At 42.1% G+C, this 21,668-nt stretch overlaps 1 protein-coding gene across 2 annotated transcripts in view; it reads left to right on the plus strand.

Annotated features, from left to right (window-relative positions):
* Positions 1-1,183: 1,183 nt before the first annotated feature.
* Positions 1,184-21,668, plus strand: part of XPNPEP1 (X-prolyl aminopeptidase 1) — a 53,076-nt gene continuing 32,591 nt past the window's right edge. Inside the window, exons 1-3 of one of the 2 annotated variants that reach the window (XM_045569151.1) lie at positions 1,184-1,308; positions 8,354-8,442; positions 14,343-14,467. In XM_045569151.1, coding sequence (XP_045425107.1) covers positions 1,277-1,308; positions 8,354-8,442; positions 14,343-14,467 — 246 coding nt within the window. In that variant the 5' untranslated portion in view covers positions 1,184-1,276. The other variant, XM_045569152.1, reaches the window with a different exon arrangement.

Consider the following 21,668-nt stretch of genomic DNA (forward strand, 5'->3'; position numbering starts at 1 on the left):
TAAATAATTTTAAAAATCATGTTCAAAGGTGATAAAGTGCTATGGAAAAAATAGAGCAGGGTAAAGAGGGTTAGGGATTTTGAAAGGATTTACACTTTTAAATAGGATGGTCCGGGTTGGTCTCATTGAGGTGATACCCGAGCAAAGACTTTAAAGAAAATGAGGAAGGGAATCTCTGTATTTAGGACAGAGCAAGTCCAAAGGCCCTGGGGCATGAGCGTGCCCAGCTTTTCCAAGGGGAGCAAGGAGGCTGGTTTAGTTGGAGCAGAGTGAGCAAGGTGAGGAGAGTAGGAAATGAGGTTGGGCAGATCAAGCAGAGCTTTCACCCCGAGTGAAATGAGGAACTACTGCAAAGTGCTGAGCACAGAGGTCTGGCTGCTGCGTCCAGGCTGTGCGGGTGCAGGGTGGTAGCCCGGAGATCAGTGTAATCCCACGGGGGAGGTGGTAGTGATGGTGCACACGAGAGAGGTGACAGGTGGAGGTGGTGACAAGTGGTCGGATTAGCGATCTATTTTGGAGACAGGGCCAACGTGATTTTTCTGGCAGATTGGATGTGGGGTGTGAAAGAGAAGAGGCAGGGGACGATTCCAAGGGGATCGTCCTGAAAGAATGGAGTAGCCATTGATTGAGATAGTGAAGAAGACCGCGGGGTGGAGAAGGGTTTTATTTTGTTTTGTTTTGGTGCCTTGGGCCAGGAGTTCTGTTTGGACATGTTCAATTTGAAGGGCCTATTAGCTATCCAAGTGAGTGGACAGCTGGATTTTGAAGCTGTCTGGGGAAATAATTTTGGGCGCATCTTGAAAGGTTCAGGAAGTGACGCCCTGCTCTAAAGCCTAGGAGACCCTGTCGAGGTTCTTCCAGCATTGGTCCCCCTACCCTCAGCCCTCCTAAAGGCCGGAAGAATCCCTGGGACAGCAATCCTTTCGTTCGGCAAAGCCCCTCTCTTTCCTCTTTGGGGAACAGCGAGAAAAATGAACAAAAATGATGACGCGCAGCGGCATAGCGCCCTTTCCCCGGTTCGCTGAAGCGGGGGGCGAAGGCCAGAGTGGAAACGCTAAGCCCCTCCCCGCCAGGGGGCGTGGCGCCGCGGCCAGTGAGCCGAGCCCGGTGGGCGGGGCCTGCGGGTGGGCGGGGCCGCGGGCGAGCGCACGCCACAGAGGGGGGCGTGGCCGGCCCGGCGCGCGCCTGCCCGCTCTCGCGCGGTCCTCCCTGTTTCCCTGGCGGTGATCAGCTGGTCTGCGCTCCCCTGACGTGGGCCCGGGCACGTCACCGCCGAATGGCAGCCTCCAGAAGGCCACCGCGAGTAAGGTGAGGGGACTGTGCCGGGGAGCCGGCGTCGGGGCAGCGCGTGGCCAGCCTTCCCGGCCGGGCGTGTTGCACCCATGAGGTCCGAGACGAGCGGGTGAGGAGCCGCAGGCAGTCGGGCGAAGGCCGCCGCTTGCCGGAGCCCCCGAGCGGGAGCAGGGGGTGGGCGCCGTGCATCCGGGCAAGATCCGGCTGGCTTCTGGCGGGGCCATGGGCACCCGGGGACAGCCCGAGCCCGGTGTCTGGACTAGTGTGACCGCGGAACTGCCGCGCTCGGCCCGAGGGGGCGGTGGCCGTCACCGCCCCCCCTGCCCCAGGAAGGCCCGGCTGTTGCAGGAAGTCGGCCCCTCTTAGCTCCTCCCCGGGTCGGGGAGGTGGTCTTTCCCAGGGATCTAATCTTCAAGTTACAGTCCTGACAATACTGACACCTGCAATTCGCTCTGCTGATCAGTCACCACCACAAAGGCAGGCCCTTCCTCACCCACATGGTTTCAGAGGCTGTGTAAGGGAATATTTTGGTATAACCTTCAGGAAAATCCCACCAGTAGCCTGCTCAGGGCTCTCCTGGGGCACAGGGAGATGAGAAGGATAATCCCCTGGCCTCAAATTAAACATGTTTTAGTTTATTCTCCCTCTACGCCCAGGGTATACCTACCAGAGCAGCTAACAAAGTAGGAGACGGAGAGCTATACGTTCAGAGTTCACAAAGGCCAGAAGCCAAACTCCCTGGCAGTCCACAAGGGGTCACCCACCCTCTAACCAGTTGAGACTTAATAAATTCACTTGGCAGGGTGGCCAGGCCTACTTGCTGAACACAGACCATGGCTTATGCTTCTATGAGTAAACAGAGCTCAAAGCCACCTTGACCTGAACTTGACCTTGCCACAGCATGTTAGAGGTGAGCAGAGAACCAGACCCACCCTATGGAAGGATTTGGTGAGAGGTGGTAAACCTCCGCGTGGGGGGAGCTTCCTGTAAGTTAAGTGCTGGAAATGGAGCCAGGCAAATGGATAATAATGAGTTAGGCTGTAGGCTGAAAGGCAGCCTTTGAGGAACAAGGTGGTGTTTGTTAGATTTATAGAATCACAACCTTTTAGGGGCAGAAGGGTCTTTCAGTATGAGCTGGTAGAGCCTTTTTACCTCACACAATAGTTCACTGAAAGGCTGGGAGAGAGGAGGCTGTTTGCTCCAGGTGCCTCCCCTAATGGTAGAATGTAAGTGCCATCAGGTGTAAACGTGAGGACTTCTTTCAGTTCAGGTGATGGAAACTGAACTCAAATTGATTTAGGTAAAATGAAGTTGAGCTGGTTTCTAGTACAGCTGAATCCAGGAGCACCAACCCTGGCATCAGACTTGGCTTCTCTCTTGTATCTCTTGGCTCTGATTTCTTCAGTGTTGGCTTTATTCTCAGGCAGACTCTCTCCTTATGGGAGGTTATGACAATTCTAGGCTGACAGTCACAGCAGAAATAGGGTCCTCTTTCCTAATGGAGAAGTCCCAGATCTGATTCTCACCAGGCTGACTTAATTCTTATGTCCATCTCGGAGCCAATCATTATGGCTAGAGGGATGGGTTGACCAGGCCTGAGTCCCAGAACCTGGTGGGTGATTGGGGAGACTGATCCAAACCCCTTGGACTGAAATGGAGAAGGCACATTCTCAAAAGGAAAGCGCCGATCCAAAGAAAGAGGGATGCATTCTGGGTAGGCAAAGACAACATCGGTTACTTCCCAACCCTAGAACTTGTTCCTAGTGTCTCATCTCACTAGGCATGATTGGGCATCTTGTTCCTTGTTTTGCTCCATCCTGAGGGCTAGATGTGTATGATTCTCATCATAGACTGGGGGTGCTGGTGGTGGGGTTGAGGGGTGAGGTATCCAGAACCCTGCTGGGATTTCTTTTAAAAAGAGAGAGAAAAATGTGTAGTTTTTAGTAGTGCTGCCATAACCACCTTATACAAAGATTGAACAGGAAGTGCTCCACAGGCCTCTTTCCCTTTACCCACCTTGTGGCTCATCATGATGTTGAGAAGGTATAGACTGAAGAAGTCCTGGGAAGGGGAAGAGCGCTGAGCTGGAAGTTGAGAGGCCTGTACTCTGGTTCTAGCTTTGTCACTCAATAGCTGTGAGGCCTTGAGCAAGTCATTTGGTCTCTGTTTCTCTGTTTCTTTGTCTAGAGGAGGGAGTTGTTAGGTGGTCCCTGAGGTAATACATTCTTCTAGCTCTAACGCTTAATGATAGTTCTGCTTTAGCAGAGAGCTTGAGAATGTATCTCTCCAAGTAAGTGAAGGATGGATGGATCTTGGACGCTACAGAGACCAGGGTATGACAAGAGCAGGGCAACTGTATCTTCTGATCCATAGTCAGACATGTTACATTGTGTCACTGGCCCCCTGAGCAGGGCAACTGTAGTGTTCACCTACTGGATCTGGACAAAAAGGTGGAAGTGTTGATGCTCACACAGAGAGCCTAAGCTCACCTGTCACACCTGGTTTCTGGTCTTGGGTTTGCAGCTACTGAGGTATATGGCCTGTGGTAAATTATCTTTGTTTTTCTGTAAAATGAATGACTAGGACTACCTCAGGATAACCTCCTTCACCTCTCTAGTCATGTATCTGAATCAGTTACTGGTTCAGTGAGCTTTATATATACAGAAAGAGAAACTGATTTTCTTCACTCACTGTCTGATAAACTGACATATGAAGTCATGGGAAATTGGGTGAGAATGTGACTTGCATCCCTGTCCAAGAAAAAGAAATGTCTTACTTTGCAAAATTTATAACAGCTCTATTGGAATATAATTCACTTATGTACAACTCATCTATTAAAGTGTACAATTCACTAGTTAGTATAGTCACAGAGTTGTACAGCCATTAGCACAATCAATTTTAGGGCATTTCATCACCCCCAAAAGAAATCCTATACCCATTAGCAGTCACTCCTCATTTTCTCCAACTTTACCCCAGCCCTTGAAAACCACTAATCTACTTTCTGTCTCTATGGATTTGTCTATTCTGGACATTTCACATATTAATAAATGGAATCATACACTGTGTGGTCTTTTGTATCAGGCTTTTTTCCCTTCGTGTAATGTTTTCAAGGTTCACCTGTGTTGCAGGTGTGATTCCTTTTTACTGCCAAATAATATTCTATTGTATGGATAGACTACTTTTATTTATCCATTCATCAGTTGATAGACATTTGGGTTTTTTCCACTTTTTGGCTATTAAAATAATACAGCTGTGAACATTTGTGTACATGTTTTTATGAGGATATATGTTTTTGATTTTTCTCAAGTATATACCTAGGAGTGGACTTGCTAGCATATGGTAACTCTGTGTTTAACCTTTTAAGGAACTGCCAGACTGTTTTCCAAAGCCGCTGCACCGTTTTACATTCCCACCAGCAATGTTTTAGGATTCTAATTTTTCCACGTCCTCACCCATACTTGTTATTGCTAGTCTTTTTGCTTATAACCTTCCTAGTGGGTGTGAAGTAGTATCTCATTGTGGTTTTGATTTGCATTTACCTAATGACTAATGATGGTGTGAGCATCTTTTCATGTATTTCTTGGCCATTTCTATACCTTTATTGGAGAACTCTCTATACAGATCCCTAGCCGGTTTTAAAATTGGGTTGTCTTTTTATGGTTGAGTTGAAATAGTTCGTTATATTCTGGATACTAGACTCTTGCCAGATTTGCAAATATTTTCTCCCATTCTGTGGGTTGTCATTCCACTTTTTTGATGGTATCCTTTGAAACACAAAGGGTTTTAATTTTGATAAAGTCCAGTATATTTATTTTTTCTTATATTTTTTTGCTTTTGTGTCTTAAATCATTGTCTAATCCAAGGTCAGGCAGATTTATGCCTGCTTTTAAGAGTTTTATAGTTTAGCTCCTGTATTTATGTGTGTGATCCATTTTGAGTTGATTTTTGTATATGGTGTGAGATTGGTTCAGCTTTTTCTATGTAGATATCCAGTTGTCCCAACACTATTTGTTGAAGAGACTGTTCTTTCCCTGTTGAATGGTCTTGTCACCTTTCTCAAAAATCAGTTGACAGTAAATGTGAGGCATGTGAGGCTCTATTTCTGGACTTTCAATTCTACTTTTTTGATTTCTAAGCCTATCCTTATGCCAGTACTATACTATCTTGATTACTGTAGTCTTGTATTTAGTTTTGAAATTGGGAAGGGTGAGTTCTTTTCAAGATTTTGTTCTTTTTCAAGATTATTTTGACTATTCTGGGTCCCTTTTGTTTCCATAGGGATTTTAGCATCTTCTTGTCAATTTCTGCGTAGAAGCCAGCTGGAATTTTGGTGGGCAATGTGTTAAGTCTGTAGATCAATTTGAGAAGTATTACCATCTTACCAATATTAAATCTTCCAATCTATGAACCTGGAATATCTTCATTTATTTAGGTCTTCTCTAGTTACTTTCAGCAATCTTTTGTAGTTTTCATAGTGTACATTTTGTACTGCTTTTGTAAAATTTATTTCTAAATATTTTTGATGCTATTGTAAATGGACTTTTCTTAATTTCATTTTTGGATTGTTCATTGCAAGTGTATAGAAATAAAATGGGTTATGTTGATTTTGTGTCCTGCATTTCTGAACTCATTAGTTCTAGTTTTTTTTTGTGGATTCTTTAGCATTGTATGTATCAAGATCATGTCATTTGCAAATACAGATAGTTTTACTTGTTTTCTAGTATGGATGCCTTTTATTTCATTTTCTTGCCTAATTTCCCTGGATAGAACCTCTGGTACAATGTTGAATAGAAACAGCAAGCGTAGAAATCCCTGTCTTATTCCTGATCATAGGGGAAAATTCGGTCTTTCAACATTAAGGATGATGTTAGCTGTGCGTTTTCTAATACCCTTTGTCAGCTTGAGGAATTTCTCTTCTAGCTTGCTGAGTACTTTTATCATGGAAGGGGCATTGGATTTGGTCAAATGCTTTTTTCCCCCCACATCTGTTGAGGTAATCATATACTTTTTGTTCTTTATTCTATTGATATGGTGTATTACGTTAATTGATTTTTCATATGTTGAACCAACTGTGTGTTCTTGGATAAATCCTAGTTGGTGATGGTGTATGATCCTTTTTATATTGTTGCTGGATTCAGTTTGCTGGTATTTTGTTGAGGATTTTTGCATTTATATTTATAAGAGATATTAGGGTGTCTGACTTTTTAATGAAAGAATATATGGCTTTTCCAGTTAAGAACATTTCATTCTGTCCATTCAAACTAAAGTAGCAGTTATATGGAGGCAGGCCTGGAGTGATTGGTGAAAATGTCTGGTCTAGTGGTTCTGCTCATGTGGTGGACGGAGCTAATGTGGTCCTCTCTGCCTCTACCAACACATAAAAATGTGGTTAAACTATAAATTAATTACCTTAATTTCATAAGTGAGTAAAATCCGAGACCCTTTCTATAGCCTACTATAAGGTCCTTGGTGCCTCTCTGACCTTATCGCTTAACCGCTTCCCTCCTCAATCCTTGACACAAACACACTGCACTGGCTTTGCTTTTCCTCAGGTACACCAGGCATACTCCTGCCTCGTGGCGTTTGCACTTGCTAATCTCCTTTTCTGGAATGTTCTTCTCCTAGCCATTCACGTAGCTTGCTTCCTCATGTTTTTTTAGGTTTCTGCCAGAATATTATGTGTTATCCCCATATGGGGTCAGGAAACTTGTGTGCAAATCTTCTAGCTAAGAAATTAATGTGAAAATTAGTCTTAGATGCAAACAATGATAGTAATGCTTGTACAAACCAGGACACTTCCATTTTCATAGGTAGTCTCTCCTGAAGATATGCTCTTAATAAAATCTTTTTTTTTTTTTTTTTGAGACAGAGTCTCACTTTGTTGCCTGGGCTAGAGTGAGTGCCGTGGCATCAGCCTCAAACTCTTGGGCTTAAGTGATCCTACTGCCTCAGCCTCCTGAGTAGCTGGGACTACAGGCATGTGCCACCATGCCCGGCTAATTTTTTCTATATATATTTTTAGTTGTCTAGATAATTTCTTTCTATTTTTAGTAGAGACGGGGTCTCGCTCTTGCTCAGGCTGGTCTCCAACTCCTGAGCTCAAAGGATCTTCCCGTCTCGGCCTCCCAGAGTGCTAGGATTACAGGTGTGAGCCACTGCGCCTGGCCCTTAATAAAATCTTAACAAAAAATTATGGCTGGGCATGGTGGCTCACACCTACAATCCTAGCACTCTGGGAGGCCGAGGCCGGAGGATCGCTCAAGGTCAGGAGTTTGAGACCAGCCTGAGCAAGAGCGAGACCCTGTCTCTACTAAAAATAGAAAGAAATTATCTGGACAACTAAAAATATATATAGAAAAAGTTAGCCAGGCATGGTGGCACATGCCTGTAGTCCCAGCTACTCGGGAGGCTGAGGCAGAATGATTGCTTAAGCCCAGGAGTTTGAGGTTGCTGTGAGCTAAGCTGACGCCACAGCACTTTAGCCAGGGCAACAGAGTGAGACTCTGTCTCAAAAAATAAAATAAAATAAAATATTATAAGGCACAGAAGGGATGAGCCACCAAGAGAGGGAAGTGGCAGACCCAGCAAACATGAGGATTACTATCCCAAGACCTTCTAATGGAAACTCTGAAAGAAATTATAACATAAGGGCCTAAAATGATTAAGGCAGTAAGAGAAAGAATAGAAACCAAAGTGAAAAGAATAGGACACCATAAAGAAAGAACAGGCAGATGTGAAAAAGAACCAAATAGAATTTATACAAGTGAAATATAGTGATTAAAAATAAAATCTTCATAGGCTAGTTAAACAGAAGATCAGACATAGCTGAAGAGAATTCGTGAATTAGAAGCTAGGATTGAAAAGGTTCGCCTGCTGTGGTGATGTTTTACACCTGCAAGTTTTATCTGAAACTTTTATTTATTTTGCCACCGATATTGGGGTAAGAGTCCCTTTGAGTCACATAAGAAAACTGCTAAGTCAAGTTGATGTCCTGTCTGACTTAGCCTTGCCACATTACTGTGGTCAAAGTCTTCAACATCCTGTTCTTTCTCTTCTTTAGGGCGAATCACCAGGATTTTCAGCTGAAAAATTTAAGAATAATTGAACCTAACGAAGTGACACACTCAGGAGACGCAGGTGTGGAAACAGGTAATAATTTTATCTATAAATTAGAACATCTAAAAAGGATTTTAGATCTTCCCACTCCAAACTGCAGTTGGGGGAGAAGAGAGGGTAAGGAATTAGTAATAGATCATGGCTGGGTGTGAGTATCTGGAAAATTAAAAACCATTTTATTTTTTGGTTGGTTACTGTTTCTATATATTTACCACTTTTTTTAGGTATTAAGAGAATTATAGGTTTTCTGCATTTCCCATTCTTGTGGTGGTGGTGGAGATTGGTTGATTGCCTTAGAAAATAGCTTTCACCTTTCATAACATTATGAAATGAAAAATGTTTATAATATATTATTGTGATTTATAAATTGAGTGTGCATTTAGGAATATCTTTCTGGGAAAAATTTCTGGGATCATCCCTTCTCTCCAGAACTAGTTAATTGTCTGATGGGTTGTCAGAAACCCAAATTCTGAAAAGTGGTGTATTACTGTATTTCTAGAACTACAGTATTTCCTTTTAGCTGACTGAAAATTGATCCCACTAAGCACGTAAGAAACCATGCCTATCTAATCTCTATTTGGAAGATCAGTGCTATAATTACATGCAATTTTAGGTCCTTTTTTTAAAAAAAATAGGTGTATTTAACATATTTTGGGTCATATTAGGAAGTGGCAGAGGAAGGAGGAAAAAGGAATAGGAAAAAGAAGTAAAGAAAGGGAGAAAGTAATAGAATCATCAAATTTACAGCTGGAAGAGAACGTCTCTTTCTTTTTATTGTATATGAGGAAATAGAGATGAGGGAGCTTCAGTTGTCTGAGACATTGTAGATCCCAGCTGGAAACCGGAGCTCACTTGTTTTGGTTCTGTTGGTCTTAGAATGTTTTAGGCCTCTGTTATGTCCCTTAGACAAAGTGGTATAATAGAGCATGGACTTGGGAATTGGGTAGACGTTGGGTGCTGGTTCTTGATGATCCAGCTGAGTTGGGAAAATACTTAACTCCTTTTAACTCCTGTTCCTTTATGGGTAAGAAGGGAGTAGTGAAACCTCCCTTGGAGGATTATTGTGAGAATTAGCCACTAATGTATGTAAAGCCCTCGGCCTTCCCTCAGCTGAGCAACAGAGAAACAAAACTACTACCTCTAAAGCTATTGATGCTGGAAGAGCATCTGTGCATGTGTTAAGATGCTGAAATTGGAGTAAACCAGCCTCTTCTATTCTTATAGTAAGATGTGTAGGAATCCCAGCTGGTGCTTCTGATCCAAGTTCAGATATTTTTTGAGCTCCTACAATGTATTAGATGCTACGCATGGTGCTTTCACACTTGGTATGCTTAATTTGCCTAGCCACCCATTAAGGTAAGTATGGTGTGATTTTACTGTAAAATCAGTGACAAATCTTGTTTGTGATAAAGGCCAAAGGTTTGGGAACTTATTTCTAAAAGCAGACCCATGTATGCAAGAGAGTTTTAAATGAGTCATTCTCTTTAAGGCATAATTTAAAAATAGGGCAGTGTATGGGCTAATGTTTCATCGTGGTCTAGGCCTGTTGCTCTTGGCTTCCCACCTTCCTTTACACTCTGCCTAGCTCTTGGCTGTTTCTAACATTTCTAAAAAGTAATAGGATGTGGAAAGAGCAGATATTATAATACAGCATCTTCTAAGATCCTAGCTTTCTTTTTTCACTGAAGACTTGTTACTGTTTATTATGTTGGGTCTGAAAAGATCATACACTCAGTGTTGTGACATTCATTTAGCCATCTTTGAGTCGGCATGTGTATGTGTTAAGTGCTATGCTGGATACATGGATACAGAGGTGACATGATCCCTGCCTTAAGGAGAAGTGGTGTACACACCTGTTACACCATTTATCATGTTGTATTTATGGTTAATTGTGTCTCTAATTCTAATAACTGCACACACATAACATTTACTGTGTGCCAGGCACTGATTCTGAGTGCTTTATATATAGTAACTTATTTAATCCTCATAAACATTACCCTACGGGGTCATCAGGCAGGACTTTGACTTCCTCCATCTTGGCTGCCTTTTCGGCCGCTGCCACCTTATTGTCTGTGACTTATAATTGTACCAATTTTGTCCTCTCCTCAGCTCCAGGTGCTCACTGATTCTGTCACTTTCAAGGCCTATCGTCCTTGTGGCTGCAGCTCCCTTAGTCACCATCACCCACTTTATTTACTTCGGTGGTAGCTGTCTCCGCTGCTGCAGCCCGTTGCCTCAGCCATTTGCCCAGGGACACCAACCAATGCGATGGGCATGAGGATGAGGAGGAAGAGAGGGAAGGGGTTGAGTGTGTAGTGGGGGCAGGTGGCATTGTGGAGGGAAGTGTGAAAATGCCATGTTAGTAGAGCGAGGCTGGTTATGCTCATGGTTCTGAGGAAGCCTTATATGCCGGTCAGGAGGAGGAGCGTGATGATGAAGCCAGTGATGGTGATGCAGGTCAGAAAGTGGTGGTGAGGAGGCAAGCTACGGTGACCAGGAAGCAGAGGATGTCTTTGACTAGACTCACTTTGCCTTTAGTTTTTAGTTCGTAATTGAAGATTTTGTGCTTGCCATTGGTAATGTTGACTTTATTGATGAAGTTAGTGACTGATAATGTTGATATTACAGTCAGTGCTAAACACCTAGTCAGTGCCACCAAAATCCTTAAGTCAGAATGTGCTGAAATAGAAGCCAGATTCTTTAAAAAAATTAATGATCTTGAAAGAAAGTATATTTGACTGTATCATATTTTGCTTTTTAAAATTCTAGAGGCCTAGGCTGCATGCCAAACCAATTAAATCAGAAGTTCCCCAGGTAGTTCTAATGTGCAGCCAAGGTTGAAGTACTGCTGCTAAAGAAGTCTTCATTTTTGCTTGGCTCTTTTAAAGAATGATAACTTGCTCAGAAATGTGGTTTGCAAACATGATAAATCTATTCTGAAGCTCCTGAAAGATAGCAGAGTAAAATTTTCAGATGCTGGCAAGCTTCTGAGGTCACAATAGGCTTCATTTTGAACCCAATGGAGGTGTTTACATATAAACTTTGATCGGACCAAGTACTTCTGAGCCCTCTTTCTCTGTCTGATAGGTGAGAAATTATAAGCTTAGTAGATTAGACAAAAGGAAAGGATAGCCGGGTGCAGCGGCGTGCGCCTCTAATCCCAGCTACTTGGGAGGCTGAGGTGGGAGGATCACTTGAGCCCAGGAGTTCTAGTCCACCCTGGGCAACATAGCAAGACCTCATCTCTCTTAAAAAAAGATAAAGAGGGAAGAATGGCTCCCTGAACAGTATTCAGAAGCAGTGGTAATGCAAGGAACATGGATATGCTTGAATCATGAGTGGTTCATGGTTCAAGTGGTTCAAGTATGGTTTCCAGTGACTCTCCCTTTGAGTACTTCAGTCCCTCCAAAACTTGGAGGTGGAGCCCTGAGGCCTGCTGCTGAAGTTGCCCTTGCTACAGATAAATGGGGCACTTTTTCAGTGACTCTCAAGATCAATGTGGTATCTCATAGGGGAATCTATTGAAGATAACCATAGCAACTGAGGTATAGAAGCCCAAGGTGGTAGTGATGATGAAAGGGAAGAAGCAATTGAATATATTAAAGAAAAAGAACCAGAAGGGATCCATACCCAGCAGAGGATAAGCCACCATGAGTCAGGGTGTCAATCCTTGAAGATAACCTAATGGGATTGCCTCGATGTAACTGTGCATTACATACAGCATTGTGTGTTGGAATGTTTTTGGTTAAGTAAAATATTTTTTATTTTTTTAAAAAATAAGTTGGCAAACTCCAAAACACTGATGACACCGAATGCTGACAAGGATATGGAGCAATAGGAACGCTCATTCATTGCTGATGGAAATGCAAAATGGTATAGCCACATTGAAAGATAGTTGGGTGGTTTCTTAGAAAAACTAAACAAACTCTTACCATCTGATTCAGCACTCTTGATATTTACCCAAATGAGTTGAAATCTTAGGTCCACACAAAAACTTCCACTTTATTACTAATTTATAGCAGTTTTTAAAATAATTACTAGAATTTGGAAGCAACCAAGATGTTCTTCATTAGGTGAATGGATACATAAAACTGTGATACATCCAGACAATGGAATATTATTCAGGCCTAAACAAATGAGCTATTGAACTATGAAAAGACATGGAGGAACTTTAAATGCCTATTACCAAGTGAAAGAAGCCAATCTGAAAAGGCTACATATTGTATGATTGTAACTATATGACATTCCAGAAAGGCAAAACTACGGAGATAATAGAAAAGATCAGTTATTTTAAGGGGTTGGAGGAGTGGGGGAGGGAGGGATGAGGAGACTGCACAAAGAGGATTTTTAGGGCAGTGAAAATATAATGTATGATACCATAATTGTGGATATATGTCATTATACATTTGTCAAAACCCATAGAATGTACAACACCAAGAATGAACCCAAGAGTAAACTATGAACTTTAGGTGACAATGATGTGTTAATATAGGTTCATCGATTGTGACAAATGTACCACTCTGGTGGGGGATATTGGTAGTGGGGGAGGCTGTGTGCATGTTGGGGCAGGAGCTATGTGGGAACTCTGTGGTCAATTTTGCTATGAATCTATAACTGTTCTAAAAATAAAGTCTGTTAAAAATGAGTTGGAAAAACTCATTATTTTACATTGAATTCTAATAGTGCAGTTTTATGTCAGTATATGGGATGTAGTAAAATATGCATGATTACTATTCTGTAGTTGGCCTCTTGTGATGTTGTCTTGTTATATAGCCATGGGACTACAGCTGTGATGTTTTGCAGAACATTAACTGATATCAGTATTTATTGAGAAAAAATCTTTTTGAAGAACCAACGAAAGTGGTGAAGTCAGTTTGTGTCATCTGTGCCTTCATCACATAGAAATAGTCTCTTAAACTATTATGAATTCTTAAGTGATTTTCACTACTTACAAATTTATAAAAGTTTAAGAATTTCTAGTAGGACCACATTTAATGTTCTAACATTTCTTTTTTAATGATTTTTATATTTCTATTTTGTATTTTCTAAAGCTGGTGACTCCAGCTTTGGTTTTATTGGGATGATAGACTCCCCTGGACCCCTGGGACTTCTTGGGGCTCAGTTTTGGCAGCAAGTATTCACTAGAGCATAATGCCGAAGACTTGTGACTACTAGTGGATTGATCTTTCTTCTCCAAATCTGTGGTTGTCTATGTAACAAAAAGTTTATGAAACATACTTCTTTTAAAGCAGTCAAATTTACACAGAAAAATACCAGAGGAAGAAAATACTCACTCCAAATTTACCTACCCAAAAGTAATCACTATTACTAATAACACTTGGGTGACTGTCCGTCTAGAAACTTCTTTCTGCATATACACATGCACAATTTTAAATAAGTGAGAACTGCCTACACATATTCTATTGTAATCTGTTTTTAATCACCCGCCACGGCTATCTGGGCATCTTTCCAACTCAAATATAGGCCTATGCAATTTTTTTTCTAGGTCTGTGCCATTTTTAATGATTGCACAGTATCCTATAGTATGTGTTATAGTTTATTTAACCCATCATGTATTTCACTCTCCTCTTTTTTTACTACTATAAACAAGGATAAACACCTGTGTTTTTGTGCACTTGTTTAATTATCTCTTTAGAATAAAGTCCTATAAGTGAAAGAGGTAACCAATTTGGACATGATTAGCAGCTAAACTTTTCTTGCCACAAATAGCTATTTGGAATTAGATTTAGGAACTGTGAACATTAGTGTTTCTGGCAGTTTTGGGCTTGGTCTGTGGTGGGGTGGTCAGTTTGCAGACACAGCTGGGGGTGGGACAGAGCATGCAAGGCACTTCTCTTTACAGCTTGCTTTGAACTGCTCGTTGAATTGTAGGGGGCAGGCTGGTTTTGGAACAAACTCTTCTGTTGTTGCAGACGGCAAAATGGCTCCAAAGGTGACTTCAGAGCTGCTTCGGCAGCTGAGACAAGCCATGAGGAATTCTGAATACGTGACAGAACCGATCCAGGCCTACATCATCCCGTCAGGAGATGCTCACCAGGTACTGAGTGAAGGTGGGCGGTGATGGAACTCTGCAATCTCTCCTTTCTCTTCAGGCTTTCCTCCCCAGCCCTCATGTGTCTGTATGATTCTACTTGTCAACCCACAACCAAGCACGTCTTCCAGGGCATGACACGGGGACCTGTGTCGAATAAGGTCTCATTGAATGTGTAAGATTTGGCTGTGGCTTCCTTGTTTCCAGTGAATTTAGCCAGCTTTCAATAAATTGTGAAAGAATTAATGGGCAAATTAAGGGGCAGAAGTCCTGGACCTTTCTGTTGCTGACATAAGCCACCCCATCTCCTTCACCACATCTTGTCCCTATGAGAATTGTCTGTCCTGTTTCCCTTCTGCCCATCCAGACTGCCCCATTCCTCTGGTATGGCCAGAAGAGTAACCAGAAAGTCATCATGGATCTCTTCCTTAGCAGGTATTGGGGACAATACTGAATACTCTGACCCCAACCATCACATCTGACGGAAGCAACTCAATAAGTGCCCTTTCCCTCTGAGAACACTAATTTTAGAGTAGAGGAGAGTTGGGTTTGGAGAAGCAGAGACTTCATGTGATAGGTCTGACAGGCAGGAGGATAAAGGATTTTAGGATCCACTCTGAGATTGTTAAGTCAGCAAGTTTTTGAGTGCTTACACCATGGTCATGGTACTGTAGGGTTACAAAGATCAATTTAAGGTTGAATATCTGCCCTCACTGTGGTTATGGTTTTGTGGGAGATGAAACAATATACAAAGTGCTATTCTATTCTTCCATAGTGTCATCTCTACATGTGTTTTTTCCAGCCTTTGCTTATGTGCAATGTACTGCCTTCCTTAGGTATTGGACATGATAAAAAAGTGAGAATTCCTGGTCTTAAGAAGCATACAGTTTAGTAATGGAGTTAAGATGTACATGTACATATCTGTATTGCAAGGTAGAATGTGGTAAGTGCTATCAAAATCAGGACAGAGGCCTATGGAAGTTTGAGAGTCAGGGGGGAGGATAACAGAGGGCTTCCTGGGGCAAGAGAGGCATTTGAACTGGACCTTGAAGGATGGGTGGAGTTTGGGTAAACAGAAGCAGGAGGTGGAGGAGGAAGGAAGGAGTTCTGTAGGTAGGAGGATTAGTAGGAACAAAGGCAGAGAAGCAGGGAAGCTTGGAGTGCTTTTCAGAAACAGTGGGATACGTTTTCCTGGCAAGAGCCCAAGGAAGTAAAAAGCAATAGTGGGAATAAGGCTGGTGTTCTAGGATTCTTCAGAAACTACCTTCAGGTACCTTGAGCAATAAAAGTGTTTTATAAGAGTTTAGGGTCAGAGCTACTGCACTGGCACAACCCCAGGTTGAGAATGGTACCCTCAGCGTTATGCATGTCATATAACATGTTAGATAGGATGTCGTGTGGCACCCGAGGGCAGGAATGTAGTTGGCCCTCAAGAAGAACTGGGATGGGAGGGTTTTCAGCTCTTGCTGCACATCAGTTTCTCTGTTTTTCAGCCAACAGGGTAGGGTGGTATAAACCTGGCAGCACCTACATTTATATCTCTTTATTTCTTACTTTCAAGATACCAGATTGAGTTAGAACCTTAATTCCAAATCCAAGTGAGAACTTGATTGGTGTAACAGCTTGGTCCTTCTTGGTCCTGGTTAGAGAGAGAGAGATTGTGTGTGTTTGTGTGTGTGTGTGTATGTGACATGTGGTATAGACATGAGTTACGAGAGTCCATCGTGACAGAGGGGGTGGCAGACAAGGATATTACTGTAAACTGAGCAAAGATCCGAAAAGATGTCCACTTTGGCTGGCTTCCTTTCTGCCTCTCCCAAAGGTCCTAGTCCACATAGTTGTGACAATGTCAGGCTTGTGTTAACCTGGGGACAGCCTCAAGATTGGACCCCTACCTGGAGACATGGAATTACCTGGCCTCAGGAGCAAATGAAGGGCTGGAATGAATAAACAAAGGGAATGAATGACTTGAGGTAACAGTATGAAGTTTAGGATACTTTCATGTTTAAAATGGGGTTCCCCAAACAATGTTCTACAACATTACTGTTGTATCTTGTAAGATGCTCTGCAAAAAATATATTTGGTGGTTAAGAAAATAGCGAAATGAGCTGAACAGTTAATTTTTTTATTGTGGTAAAAAACATATAACATGAAATTTACCATCTTAGTCATTTGCAAATGTACAATATTGTAGTGTTAACTATATGCACGCATTGTTGTGCAACAGGTCTCTAGAACTTTTTCATCTTGCAAAACCAAAACGCCATACCCATTAAACAACTCATCCTGGTTTCTCTCCTCCCCTCTGCTCTGGCAGCCACCATTCTACTTTCTGTTTCTAACAGTTTGACTACTTTAGATACCTCATATAACCGGAGTCATGCATTATTTGTCTTTTTGTGACTGACTTCTTTCACTTAGCACAGTGTCCTCAAGGTTCATCCATGTTGTAGTATATGACAGGATTTCTTTCTTTTATAAGGCTGAATAACTTTCCACTGTATGTAGATACTACACTTTCTTTATCCATTCATATGTCAATGGATATTTAGGTTGCTTCTACCTCTTGGCTATTGTGAATAATGCTGCAATGAACGTGGGTTTACAAATATCTCTTCAAGATCCTGTTTTCAGTTCTTTTGGATATATACCTAGAAGTGAGATTTCTGGATCATATGGTAATTCTGTTTTTAATTTTTTGAGGAACCTTGTCCAAACTGTTTTCCATAGCAGCTGTACTATTTTATATTCCCACCAATAGTGCACAACGGTTCCAGTTTTTCCACATCCTCACCAACACTTGTTTTCTGTTTTGTTGATAGTGGCCATCATAATGGATGTGAGGTGATATCTTGTTGTAGATTTGATTTGCATTTCCTGATTATTAGTGAGTGATGTTGAGCATTTTTTCATGTGCTTTTTGGCCATTTTCTTTGGAGAAATGTCTGTTTAAGTCCTTTGCCCATTTGACTGTTTTTTAACTGCAGGACTTCTTGGGGCCTTTGATGTGCCAATGTGCACTCTGCACCTCAAAGGAGGGGATAAAGTATTCAGCATTTTCTGGACTTAAATGTCCATGAAATTCCCATAGTAATCTCAGAGGTCGGGTAGGGGAATCTAGTGTTCCATGGAATAACTTTGTCTGTTCCACAATAGTACTTGTCATACCATGATGGATCTTGTGTGTAGAGGTGGATGAAGGGGGGGATGAGAGAGCATGAGGTGTGTTGAGACACCAGCCCACTGGCTGTTCAGCCTGGCTCTGAGTATAGGAAAAGTAGAAGATCAAGCTGGAAAGTGGGGATAGTGGCATGTGAGGAGGCTGTGGAGCCTGCGTACATTAATGTTAGATTTAGTAGGCAGTAGGGAGGTACATTAATATTAGATTGAGATTTAGTAGGCAGTAGGGAGGTGAGGGTAAACTGGTTAGATTTAGGGTTGAGTTTGGTAATGAAATCCGTCCACTCACCTATGTTCACTAGAATGGGCAAGCAAGATTTACTAGCTTCATAGGAACCAAAGTGTCATCGTGACTAAGGACTGGATGAGTAAGTAGGCTGGCCAGCACAGCTTGGGCCTGTGTCATGGTCGGAGTTGTAGGTAGCAGAGGAGCTGGGTTCCCCCAGCCCCCACTTAAGAAGGGCAGACCCTGGCCCTGTCCTCAAGGAGTTTCTATTTTCTTCTGCCCTGGACACTCTGATGAACTCTTTCCCGCCTCCTGTCAGTCCCAGGCATTTTGACTTGTGCTTCATGTCACAGGGATTCTCTGCTGGATTCATCAATGGTGTTTATCATTTTCTACCTTTCAAGTGTTGTCTTAGCTCCACTGACTGCAGTCACCTTATCCTGGTATTGAGCAGGATGGTGGTTCCTCCGACTGGAGTCCATTATGTAGCTGTTGGTTGGGGCTGTTCTTTAAGTCCCCTGGGACTGTTGTCTGCAGTTGGGCCACTCCTCTGAAAAAGTTCTCATGGGCTGTCATGGAGCCCTGGCTAAAGACTTTCACAATTCTCCTCTATTTGTGAACCTTCCCCTCCAGGGCAGGCCTCATTGTACAGAAAGGTTTGACTTGTTAGTGTTATTTGAATTAAAAGTTGAAGTTTTCTGGTGAAGGGTGTGTTGGAAGCTTTGTAATCTTTGTATTTTAGTTTCAACTTTTTTTTTTTTTGGTATGATGGAGTTAGGATATAATCTTTACTAGTAGAGGACATTGTTGTAGCCAAGCCAGCTTGTGGCTTGATATTTTTGGTCATGGGTGCTATTCTTGAGCCAACTCTTTCTTTTTGTCAACATAAAGCTGATTTTTGGATCCCCTGATTGATTTTTAAAAATTTTCTGTTTTTGACATTATGTGTGACCCTAGTACACCCAAAACAATTCCTCTTTGGAGCGGCAATAAGGCTGGCCAAACCACAGGGATTATTCGAGGCTTTCCCTCAGCTCCTTATCTTCTGATGGTGATCCTGGAACATCAAAATTGGATGCCTCTTCTCCACATGAGGGAACTGAGGCTGTAATCCTAGACAATTGTATTTTCCAGCAACACCCTGAAAACGCAAAACATCAGGCTTGCTCGATATTAGCTGTTGCTCTTATTGCAGAAGTCACTGTTCAGTCTTCACAGACTTACAGTATATTCTTGTACTCTGGCTGTCGTTTGATCTTCACCACCCCTCTGCTCTTTTTCTTTTAAAATCTTTAAGTGTCCTTTCTTGCTGTAGCTTAGCCATCCTGCGTATGTGAGCAGTTGTGTTTTGTTTGGTGCCTGTTTTATGCTTGCCTGCTCAGGGCCAGGTACTGGGCAAGCAGAGGGCAGGTGGTTAGCACATAGGTAAGTATATGAGCTCTCAAGACTTTGGATTCAGATGCCAGATTTGCCACTTACTAGTTGTTTGACCTCAGGCACGTTATTTCAAATTTTTAAGTATCATTTAAACTCTTTAGGTCTCAGTTTCTCCAAATGCAAAAAGGGGATTGTCACAGTATCTACCTGTAGGGCTGTTGTCAGGAGTAAATGAGTTAATACCATAGATGTATATGTCACCTGGTAAGTCTCATTATATTAGCTATTATTGTTATTGCTAGTACAGAGATGAATGAGATTCCCCTTAAAGAGACTGAAGAGTAGATAAGCTGTAGTCACAAAAGCTAACACAAATAGAAACTGGTAAATATCATAGGATGGACTCAGTCAGCACTGTTCAGTAGAAATATGTGAAGTACATATGTAATTATAAGTGTTCTCATAGCCATATTAAAAAAGTAAAAGAAGCAGTGAAATTAATTTTAATAATATATTTAATTAACCCAATGTCTAAAATATTATGTTAACATATCAATATAAAAATTATTAATAAGATACTTTACAGTCCTTTTTCTCATACTAAGACTTCAAATATGGTATGTATTTTACATTTATAAAATATCTTAGTTTGAATGTGAAATTGTCATTGGAAAATTTGATCTGTATTTGATCTGTATTTGGATTCATAAAATTTATAATTAAAAAAGTGAACTCATGTACCCAAGTTGTTCTAAACATACTTAACAGTTTTCCAATAACTGAATTTTGAGTATCAGTTTTTAAATTTATGTTTAACTTAATCAAAGTGAAATAAAATTAAATGTTCTGTTTCTTAGTCACATTAGCCACATTTCGAGTGCTCAGTAGCCACATGTGGCTGGTGGCTACCATAACGGACAGCACAAGTTTATATAAAGTGTGGACTGAAGTCATAGGTGAGAAGGACTAAGCTGGCAGGATCAAGGAAGGCTTCATGGAGGAAGTGGCATTTATATTGGAACATGGACCGGTAGACTTTGGATGCATAGAAATAGGGAGAGATGTACAAGAAATACCATGAGCAAATCTGGAAGTAGGAGAACATGCTTAATGATAAGTTTGAAGAAGAAAGAAAAATGCCACCCATGAGTTACCCATGACCAGAGTTAAGAGTTTAGGTTTTTGTTAGATAGTAGGGACCCATTAAGGGTCTTTGAGCAAGAAAGTGACGTGATAAGAGGGAGCAGTGTTCAGTGTGGATAGGAGAAGGGAGACACTGGAAATTGGGAAACCTGCTAGGAGGCCTTTGCAGGATCCCAGAGTTGAGGTAAAGAGCGCCTGGACTTGGGTGCTGGAATTAGGGGAGGAGAAGAGGGGAAAGATTTGGAGGAGAAGTAGTAGAACTGAGATTAGGCGTGGACCTTGCAGGCAGGTGGCAGAGGAGATGGGAAGTTTGCAGCCCGAGAGTGTTTGTGGTGCTGTCAACAGAAAGAAATGGGTTCCTTGTTTCAGTTCCTATGGAGAGGAAGGCCATAGTTGTGGTGACTCTATTAAGTGGGACTCTGGGTCCTTGCTGGGCTGTGAGAACAAGGAGGAAGGGTTGGCTTTGTGTGTGACCTGCCACAGCAGCCTCCTCAGTAATAGAGAGGCTGCTGTTCTCTGCAGCTCTTGTTCCTAATTGTTTCATTTCCAGGCTAGATTCAGAGTTGATGGAATTTTTCCAATGGGTGGGGAAGGGAGGGTGTTGAGAAGAGAAGAGAAATCTTGAATTCTGTCCTTTGTGTACTTTCCAAAACACAAATACACACACCCACACACTGTTCCCTGCTAGAGAGAAAACGTACCTCAAATACCTAATTGCACAAGGACGTGGCACTCCAGTGGTCTGCTTCTTTCTGTCCTCCGCAACTCTGAGGGTTTCTTCATTTTCACCTCAGACAGGGTTGCAGTATTAATGAGTTTGGGCTCAGTGGAGCTCTTACAGTGAGGAATTGCCCATTCTTTCTGGCAATCTGGATGCTTTCGTTACCATCTCAGTCAAACATTGGGGTTTGTGGATACCATTGGCCCCACAGCAGGAGAATCATTGGTTGGGGCCAGAGCTGTGCCAGTACTGCCTCTTAGAAAAATCACCCTTCCCGTCTGTAAGACCCCCATCTAGTACGCTCTTGGTCTTGGCTTAGTTAAACGGTGATGTTTTGTCAGGGGCTGACTCTGCCAACGTGAGTTTTTGGCTTTTCTTATGACTTGCTGGAAGTCATGAATCAGATTTTCCCAAACTCTTTGGACTCTACTCCATTCCTCCTGGAGTCAGCTTCCTCTTTAGTTTTGTTTTGTTTTCTTAAACAGGCTTTCTCTTGGGGTGAGGGGTAGTGATTTTTATCCCAGAGTGATTTTATCTGTTGTGTTAATTAGAGTAATGCT

The sequence above is a fragment of the Lemur catta genome, chromosome 14, assembly GCF_020740605.2.
Source record: "Lemur catta isolate mLemCat1 chromosome 14, mLemCat1.pri, whole genome shotgun sequence".
NCBI lineage: Eukaryota > Metazoa > Chordata > Mammalia > Primates > Lemuridae > Lemur > Lemur catta.